At 52.1% G+C, this 10,047-nt stretch overlaps 1 protein-coding gene across 1 annotated transcript in view; it reads left to right on the top strand.

Annotated features, from left to right (window-relative positions):
- Nucleotides 1-10,047, top strand: part of MTMR1 (myotubularin related protein 1) — a 58,014-nt gene that overhangs the window by 47,588 nt on the left and 379 nt on the right. The window contains exons 13-15 of the mRNA XM_077771206.1: nt 425-538; nt 4,039-4,215; nt 9,937-10,046. Of these exons, the coding sequence (XP_077627332.1) occupies nt 425-538; nt 4,039-4,215; nt 9,937-10,046 (401 nt within the window). The remainder of the gene's footprint in view (nt 1-424; nt 539-4,038; nt 4,216-9,936; nt 10,047) is intronic.

Consider the following 10,047-nt stretch of genomic DNA (forward strand, 5'->3'; position numbering starts at 1 on the left):
TGACTACAAGGGTTCCCCTGGTAGAAAGCTGGGACCTGAGTTGGACTTGCTTCATTCACCTTCAGTGCTGGGGGTGAGGCCACGGCCTTCTGCTGCCTGTTGCCAGTGTGCAAAAACAGCCATTTCGTGTATTTTGTCCAGCTTTCTAGTGCTTTCTGGCAGAAGGGCGCCTGTGGGCTGTGTTCTGCCAGTATGACAAGAAGTAGAAGCTGCGTTGAAAAGTACAAGTTTTATTACTTCGAGTTTTTTCTCAAACAGATCTGTAAGCTTGGACTTGAAACTATAGGAAGTTAAATTCCACATGGGCTCAGTCTTCCTTTTAAAGTTTGGCTGTATTCAGAGTTGTACTTTAGTGGTCTTTTACAGAAAACTAGTACCGCTCTGTTTTAGAAATTGAACTTTAAACCTTCTTTCTCCACTTAAGTTTCCTTCAGCATTCGAGTTCAATGAACTGTTCTTGATCACGATTTTGGATCACCTCTACAGCTGTCTCTTTGGGACCTTTTTGTGCAACTGTGAACAGCAGCGACTCAAAGAGGTAAGTATCTGTTGCTTTCCCAATTACTCAGGCGCCTTTCCCACGAGGTGCCACTGTAGAAGGGGACTGGGTGGAGAGGGGACTTGGGTGTAGCTGTGCTGCCATGTGTAAATGGAGGGATTGCACCAGATGCCCTCCAGGCCTCAGCAGCCCTAGCACACGCGTCTAATCTTGCAGGTGGCCTGACACGCACCCCTTACTGTGTGGGGGCTGGGGCCTAGAAAGCCCACAGCTCTCTGATGTATCTGAGTTCTTGTAGGTTCAGCTCTAAACCCTGGAGCCCCTAAACCCCAAGCTCATGTACTTTCTACTGCACCGACTCCAAAATGATGTGATTCTGCCCTTCGTTGTCCATGCCGTTGGGCAGAAAGGTCCTTGGAGGCCTAGGAAGGTGACGTCTGTAGATGAGCCCAGAACTTCCCTCGAGGTAGCAAGCCGGACACTCTTTCCTGTCAGGCCCACAGTGAAGCAGCTGCCGAGTTCCTCACAGTTCTGGTTCTCCTCTTTCCTTTCCTCTTTGGGATAAAATGTGAGGGAGCTGTGGGGAAAGGCAGCTTAGAGTGTCCTCTGGTTAATAGAAAAGGGCCACTGCCCGCAGGCTAAGCACATTACAACATTATCGAATGTCAGGGAAAAGAGCGGGTCACCAGCACGCACCTCCATCTGCAGCCTCCCCACAGCTGCCCCCCCTCATTCTGTGCCCACACCCCACTCAGTCTCCACCCTTTAGCTCCTCTCTCAGCTGGGAGGCTGCCTGGGCCCAGTCACCGGTCCTCTTCCCCAAACTCTGTTCTCTCTCTAGGATGTCTCCTCTCAGGACCTAAATGCCACTCTCCTCCCTCATCTTCTGCCCTTCTGCCTCTCCCCAAAGGGCACCCCTGCCCCTTGAGATGCTAAGGCCAAATGCACAGGAGCCACCTTTGCCTCCTCCCTCACCACGCCCCCAGCTGCCTCAGCTGGTCCCCAGAAGAGATTCTTTGTTAACGTGGCCACTTCTCACTGCTCCACAGCCTAGTTCAAGCCCCCATGGTCTCGCGGCTGGACTAAGGCAGCTACTTGGAAATGCGCTTCGCTCATTTGTGACCTCCAGCAACCAGGGCAGTGTTACCCAACTCCAGTCCCATCCGGCTCCTCTCCCCTGCTTGAAACCTTGCTGTGGTTCCGTCATGATTGCGATTAAGATCCATATTCCTGTTTTGACAAAATAGCCTCTTTAAAAACTCAGCTTTCTTGAGATAGAATTTACATACTACACATTTCACCCTTTTACAGTGTATAGATTAGTGGTCTTTAGTATATTCAGAGCGTGAGTCATCCCCACCAACTAATTTCCTAAACTGCACAAACTTTTCATCACCCCCAAAAGCAACCCCCTACCCATTAGCAGTCACTCCCCATTCCTCCCTCCCCCAGCCCCTGGCAGCCACTGGTCTGCTTTCAATCTGTACGGATTCACCTGTTCTGGACATTCCGTATGAATGCAACCAAACAGCCTTTCTCCTCCTGTGACTGGCTTCTTTCACTAAGCATCATGTCATCAAGGCTCATCCATGTCTTAGCAGCTGTCGGCACTTTGTTCCTTTCTTACGGCTGAATAACCTCCACGGTGTGGAGAGACCACACTTCTTAATCTAGTCATTGGCTTCTGGGTTGTTTCCACTTTGGGCTCTTACGAATAATGCTGCTGGGAACATTCAAATGTGCAAGGTTTCGTGTGGACCTGTGCTTTCATTTCTCTGGTACATACCTAGGAATAAAATCGCCAAGTCCTATAGCAAGCATATGTTTAACCTTTTGAGGAACCACAGACTGTTCTCCAAAGTGGCTGCAGTGTTCTACATTCTCCCCAACAATGTCTGAGGGACCCAGCTTCCTTACATCCTTGTAGATGCTTGTTATTGTGTGTCTTTTTTATTCTAGTCATCCCAGCAGGTGGGTTTCAATCGACATTTCCTGATTAACTAATGATATTGTGAGCACATTTTCATATGCTCACTGGCCATCTGTTTAGTTTCTGTGAACAAATGTTTATTTAGCTCCTTTGTCCAGTTTGAGTTGGGTTGTCTTTATTAGGGAATTGTAAGAGTTCCTGATGAATTCTTGATATATGCAAGTGCCTTATTAGATACATGATTCACAAAGATTGTCTCCCATTCTGTGCATTTTCTTTTCACCTTTTTGATGGTCTCCTTTGAAATACAAGTCTTTACTTTTCATGAGGTCCACTTTATTTTCTTTTGTTGCTTGTGCTTTTGGGGTCACGTGCAAAAGCCATTGCCTAAACCAAGGTTGTGAAGATTTAAGCCTGTGTGTTCTTCTAAGATTTTTATAGTTTTAGCTCTTACATGTAGGTCTGTGATCCATTTTGGATCCTATGAGTTCCTTTTTCTATACAATGTATGGTAAGGGTCCAGCTTCATTCTTTTGCATGTGGCTAACCAGTCATCCCCGCACTGTTTGTTGAGAAGATTCTCTTTCCCCCATTGAATGGTTTCAGTGCCCTTGTCAGAAGTCAGTTGGCTGTATATGTGAGGCTTTGTTTCTGTACTCTGTTCTCTTCCATAGATTGACTCATCTATCCATCCTAGGCCAGCACCACCAAATGGGTTACTGTGGCTTTGTAGTAACTTTTGAAATTGGGAAGTGTGAGACCTCTACATTCTTTTTTTCAAGAATGTTTTGGCCATTAGGGGTCCCTTGAATTACTGCTGTTGTTTCTCTTATAAATACAGAATACAAAATAAGAAAAGGTCCTGACTGAATTTTCTGTGTCTTAGAGAGCCTGCAAGGAAGTCAGCTGGCTTTACGGTTTTCTGATTTTGACTTTGTCACTGTGTTCAATCCATGTTTCATGTTTATCTGCCTTGCTGTGCCTGAAGTTTTCCGTGTTTTTATTCACATGAGCAATGCAAATAGCTCCAGCATTTCTGAACAGTGTATTTGAAGGTCGGGAAGTGGGGAGATCGAATTTAATGATATATTTCTTCTCTTTGTAAGGCTTCCTCAGGCTGCCACCCTGACAGGTTTTTCCCCAGATGTCCAGCCGCAGTTTTCCTGTGAATTCTATCCCAGCCCTCAATATTAAGACTCACAAAAGCAAACTCCAAACTGGAAATCAAAAAATGTATTTGTTATCGATGGGCCCCATCATCGATAGAAAGTTCTATTAAGTTCTAGAAAGTTGTTGTTGCTAGAAAGTTCTCATCATCCTATGGTTGCTAGAAAGTTCTTGTTTTGCCTTCCACACACACACACAGTCCCCAGATGTCCCCCAACTCAGCAATATGTTTTTCCAGGACAGTAACCAGTGTGCGTTTTTATGCCCTCCCCTGCATGAGGTGACACCAGAGCACTAAGGATGGGGGTGGGGCTTAGTAAATGATCTGCACTTTCTCAGCGTCTGAACTCCTTTTATTCAGGTCTTTTTCTCTGTAATACAAATTCTCGAGAATCTGAAAAAAAATGTATTTATTTCAATGTATTCCTTTTTTGTTTTTCAGGATGTGTATACGAAGACTATATCCTTATGGTCATATGTCAATAGCCAGCTTGAAGAATTTTCTAATCCTTTCTTTGTGAATTACGAAAACCATGTCTTATATCCCGTTGCTAGTCTGAGTCATCTGGAACTATGGGTAAACTATTATGTGCGATGGAACCCACGAATGAGACCTCAGGTATCTTTTTGTTCTTCATAAAAGAGTGTAACTTTCTAAGCAAAGATGGTGGTGTGGAAATGAGTTCATGCTAGGAATTGACATGCTCTACTTTTGCCCTCTCTCCGCAGGGTTCAGTCCTCTGCATTCATGTTCTAGCAGCTTCTTTTTCTTCTTTTTTATAAAGTAATTTTTTGAAGTTTATTTATTTTAGAGAGCAAGCAGGAGAAGGGCAGAGAGAGAGAGAGGGAGGGAGGATCCCTAGCAGGCTTGGCACTGTAAGCACAGAGCCCAGTGTGGGTCTCGGACTCACGAACTGTGAGACCATGACCTGAGCTGAGGTGGACGCTTAACTGACTGAGCCACCGAGGCATCCCTAGCAGTTTCTTTTCATGCACCAACCCAGGTGCTGTTTGCTGGGTTAGCGCAAAACATCTGAGCACGTCTGTCTTTGCTCAAGGTATATGGATGAAAGAGTATTGGTTACTGCGTATGACTTTTAGTCTTTCCAGTGACTTAGTGAGTCTGTAGACTTTGGTAGCACAGAAGAAAGAGGCCATGTGCTGAGTCCCAGACAGGCCACCCTTGAAGAAGGGGTATTCTCCCCTCCCTGCCACATTCCCCTTATAACATTTCCTGAGACTGAGACAGATAGCAGAACGATGCACAGCAGGACCAGGCAGCCGAGCTGTTTGCCCTTGGCTTCCAGTGGCTGAGCCTGGGCTGTGGTTGGGGCACCACCAGTTAGGGTTCCCAAGGTGCTCCCCCAAGCCTGTGCTCTGCTGATCCTGCACTGCCCCCTCTCGTCCACGTGGGTGGCACGTGGGGGGGCCACAGTCCATGGGTGGCCGGGTGCAGTCAGTGGTAGGTTGGGGGGGGAGAGCAATGGAGGCAGCCCACCCCTGCGGGGACAGAGGACCTTCTACTGAGGTTCTTTGTAGGTGGAGTATTCTTTAGGTTTCCTGGCCGCCTGCCAGGAGCAGGTTTCTGGGGCCTGGTTTAACAGCATCACTTCTGTCAGGCACAGGTGTGCACACCTGTCCTCCGGACTCTCCTCCTCAGTGCTTCTCCTCGCTCAGTGCCTTCCTCAGCTTCCTGGGTGTGTTCCGGCTCTCGGTTCGCTGGGCCTGCCGTTACCATGCACCACACATGGGGCACGTAGGCAGTGGAGACATAGTCGTCTTCCAGTCCTGGAGATCAGGGTGTTGACTAGATTGGTTGCTTCTGAGAGCCGTGAGGGGGAAGAGTCTGTTCCTGGCTTCACTTCTTGGCTCACGGCTGGCTGGCTTCTCCCTGTCTTCACATCGTCTTCCTCGCATGTGTGCGTCTGTGTCCACATTTCCCTTTGTAAGGACACCGGTTGTACTGGAGTAGGCCCTGCTCTGATGACCGCGTTATAACCTGATTACCTGTGTAAAGCCCTGTCTCCAAATACGGCCACGTTCTGTGGTACTGGGGGTACGACATTAACATAGGAATTTGGGGCAGTCAACCCGTAGCAACCCCTGAGCCCCTCCAACTGTGGAGACCTAATTCTGTTTCACTTTTCAGTCACCTGGAGTTTGAACCTCGGAGGGACCATCACTTCACAAAAACTCTCACTGTAGATTTAGCTCCAGCACGTGGTTGCGTGTGCACGCCACTGGTCCTCTCCTGACCTGTTCCGCTCCCAACGGCACTGTTCCGGCTGCTCCCCACTTCCCTCTCTCTCTGTTTCTGGCGCTTTCTGGTCCACAGAACTTCAGCTACAGAAGACCTTTTCTCCTCTAGACACTCTGAGTTGGCGCCGGACCATTTTCCAGAACACCGTGGTCAGGGCCTTGCCCGGCCCAGTGCTTGTCTTTCTCTCGGAGCAGGCCCTGCACCTGGGCATCATGCCCCCCTCTTCCTCCTCGTCTGACGGACTCCACGTCCCCAGGGGTGGCCTGTTAACCCCTCGACTCTGGCTTTGTCTGCTTCAGCCTCTCACCATGCCAATAGCTGGGCCTCTGAGAAGCTTCTTTAGGAAACCTTCCCCAACCTGAAACTTCCCTCTGTTTACTGTATGAGGGCCTACCTGCTGTCCTTGCGTACTAGGCGTAAGGGGCCATTAGCTGCTCCCTGTGTATGGCACTAAGTGCTTTGCCACTGGTACAAGTACATCAACGTGAGGGGGCCGCGTTGCCAAAACGGCCAGAGCACATTTCTAACCACCAGATAGAGTCTTGGTTTAGTGCTAACTTTTAAGTTACAGATTTTCTTTACTGAAGAACATCTGAAGTGGGGGAGACCTGGTCTCTGTTCTTCTCTCCATAAAAACAAACGTTATACATATAGTCAAGTTCTTTGCTCAGTGGTTAATGTTTTAAATACAGGTTTTCAATGTTATTTGTGGCCGGTGAGCCATCAGTAACTCATTTCAGATGTTGTGTGCTTCTGCCTGTGTCGGTACCATCCATCCTGTTAGCTCTGTGGCATCTACACTGAGTGCCATGGAGTTAGCTGACCGTTGCCTGTGGCTCCAGAGAGCCTCCTCACAAGCATGGTCCCCGAACTCTTTTCTCTTCTGAGTGACCCATACCTCAGGCAACTCCCCATTACCTAGTCACGTGGCTGAAGTTGGCCTTATGATGGCCCTGGGCACAGGGCTGGCTTCCCATAAGCCACCCAGTGGCTCCAGCTCCCCATGCCTTCCATATCCCTGGCCCCCACTGTCCCATCATCTAAGCTCCGGGTTACGCCTGCCAGGCTGCAGTGACAAGCTTATTTCTATTTGTGTCTCAGACTTTGTATTCTGTGAGCGTAGGCCTCTGCCGTTAACATTCGCTTGGTATCAGATTGAATCCTCCCCCAAATGAGCACCACACGTGAGAGAGAACGGCCTCTGAAAATGGGTGCGGGCCCAGAAGCATCGGGAGCCAGAGGTGGCCAGCCCCGTCAGTGGCTTCTGCGGGGGCTCACAGCTGAGGCAGTCTGAGTGCGGGTGCACTGCCCTTCTTTCACAGGGGCCGGCTTCCAGAACCACACTCCTTTCCAACCTCCGCAGCTTTATTTTGGAATGCCAGACCTGGGGACCCAGTAAGCACTTCTTTCCTGTCACTCCAGTCAATTTCCCTTAAGCACCCAAGCCAGCACCTGCCTCCCTGCAGATCCCTCCTCACCGCTATGTGCTTCTGTCCTCCTCAGGACCTGTGCTGGTTCCTTCTCTCCTGGGTGGTTCTATTTTGCGTCCTTGATCCTTCGAACAAAGAAGATGGGCTATAGCATAGAGTGTGGGAAAGGGACACAAAGGACAGGGGTCAGGGGCCATCTTGAATCTTGGCATGGAAAGCCCACACGGACGCTGCTGGCGGAACGAGGGGTGCCCACTGGGCCCCAGCTCCTGGGGTGGCACTAGCTCCCCTCAGTCTCTGAAACCCTGAAAGCCACAGGCCGCCTCCCTTTCTGACCACGCTCAGATCCTTACACGGGTGCGCGGTCAGCTTCATCATGGCCGTCACAACGGTCACAGGAACCGGAGCGCTCACTGCTCCCCCCAGCAGGCCTCTGGGCGCCCGGGGACACTGATGACCTCCTGTCGGGCAGAGGGAAGGGCCAGAGGAGCCATGGCTTGTCACGTTCTTGCCACCAGGCACGTGCAGTCACGGAAGGGCAGGGCACCAACCAACCAGGGCCAAAGTCCCTCCCTCGCAGTGGCTCCATGCGTGTTGTGGGCGAGGTCCCGGGCCTCGCCGAGACCTCACGTGAGCAGGAGCACAAGCGTGATGTGGGTCCCTCCAAAGTGCTGGTCCGGGCTCTCCGTGCTCCCCTCGCACCGTGCAGTATGGAAGGGACAAGCAGAAGGTGTCCCGAATGTGGCTGGCACAGAGGCGTGTTGGGGGGCAGGCTGGGTCCGGGGGGTGTCAGAGGCCAGAAAGGTGGACAGGACAGGACAGGCCGCCCAGGGTTTGTGGGACAAGCTCATGGCACTAAGCACACAGGACTTAGGGGGCGAGGAGGGCCGTGGCAAAGGGGTTGGCAAGAAGGCTGGTGTCCGTGTGATGCGCGGGGCTGGGGAGCCAGGCTGGGCAGAACGGAGGAGGGCTGGGGGGGAGGGGCAGGGGACTAGCCTACTTGGCCCCTTCTCTCTTGAGGAGGAGGGGCCTAGATTGGCTGCCTTGAGAGCAACTCCCTGGGCATCCGTCAGAGGATGGCTGGGTGGGGAGGGGGCCAAGCGGCTGTCTCGTGTCCTTTGGGGCCCTCTTGGCTGAGGCCTGACATGTGCTAGCACACAGTGGGTGAGGCCCCTAGCTGGGCATTCTCTCAAACGAGCATGCCTGGGGTTTACTGTAAAGGACAAATGAGGCAAGGCTGCATGGAGATGTCAGACGATCGGCTCAGGCCCTGGGTGTGCATGGAATCGTGCAGTCCCTTGCACGGGCTGCCATGCTGAGGTCACGGTAGTAATGGTAGTTTGCAGAACGTTCCCTTGTGTGATTCCCTGAGAACTGACTGATCCTGCAAGAGGCCCCAAGGCTAAGAGGGCTTCTGTCACCCACGTCATGGTGGCCTCTGGGATCAGCCACAAATAAGAGAACTTTCCTTTGTTTCGGGGGGCCCTTGCCATCAGACGCACATTGTTGTTCGTTCCCTTCTTCCTGGGGCCTGTTCAAGTCAGGAGTTTGTTTCTGGTTGGTTCTCAAGCACCCTGCTGTCTTTCGCTCTGCCTTTCCCCCTCCTTCCAGTCCGTGTGTCTCATCTGGTGTCGGCCTCCTCATTCCCTCCGCTGGGGCTGACCACCATTGGCAGCCCAGATGGGAGAGCTCAGACTCTGCGGGGAGGTGGCCAGAGCTTTGGGGAAAGTGCCGCAGGCAGAAGGGACAGCACATGCTTGGCATCTGCCAAAACCTGAAAGGTTCTGGAATGCAGGTAGGGAGTGGAGGTGGGACCTGGGAGAGATGAGAAGAGGCAGGCTGGGGTCACACTGCACAGTTTTGAGGCCAAGGTCAGGGCTGCAGAAGGAAGCCACTGGAGTCCGTTAGGGGCATCACATGGCCTGGGTGAGAATTAGGACCCAGGCGTGTGGCTGTGCTCTGCGCACTGGATCGGGGACAAGGGGAGGTAAGTGGGTGGAGGCAAAGAGAGACCCCCCCCTCCACCTCTCCCTGGTCTGCCTCACCCCCAGCCTGGGAGTCTCATGAGGGAAAGGCCAGGTCTCAGATCTCTGGGCTTGCTAGGTGAGGGAGGAAGTAGGTTCTGTGACCCAAACAGTCAGGCCTGGTGTCCCATGTGTCCCAGGAAACCCCTGCTCGGTGCTTTATGGCCCAGCACGCCACGGGTGGGGTTAAGAGACAGCAGGTGATTGCGAGAGGCCTTGCGGTGGGGCTGGGGGTGCTGAGTGGAGGCTTTGGTGCAGGAAGGCCGCCGGGCCCCTGGAGGCGCCCCTCCTCCAGCACCGTCCTGTCCAGGGGCCGCTGCCCACCCCTACTGCGACCGATGAAAATGAACACGACTTCCGGTTGTAGAAGGTGGTGATTTAATAGATGGGTTTTCAGTCAGCGGGGCAATTTATAAAAATGCAAAACTGCAGAGGTCAGGGGCAAAGGGGTGGGCAGTGGTCACCTTTCTGCAGTGTCCTTAGTTGAGTGAGTGCTTCTCTTCCCTGATGGCTCGAGGGGAGGGAGTCCCTGTCTCCTTGGCAGATGGCCTGGCTGGCTGCTTGCACGAGGCATCCCGGCGCCCCGGGAGGGGCCCGCTCACCGCAGCTATCTCTGCCCTCCCCAGATGCCCATTCACCAGAATCTCAAGGAGCTGCTGGCCGTCAAGGCGGAGCTGCAGAAGCGGGTGGAGGACCTGCAGCGGGAGGTGGCTACGCGGGCCTCGTCCTCGTCCGAG

Source organism: Crocuta crocuta, unplaced genomic scaffold (assembly GCF_008692635.1).
Source record: "Crocuta crocuta isolate KB4526 unplaced genomic scaffold, BGI_CrCroc_1.0 scaffold1304, whole genome shotgun sequence".
Taxonomy (NCBI): domain Eukaryota; kingdom Metazoa; phylum Chordata; class Mammalia; order Carnivora; family Hyaenidae; genus Crocuta; species Crocuta crocuta.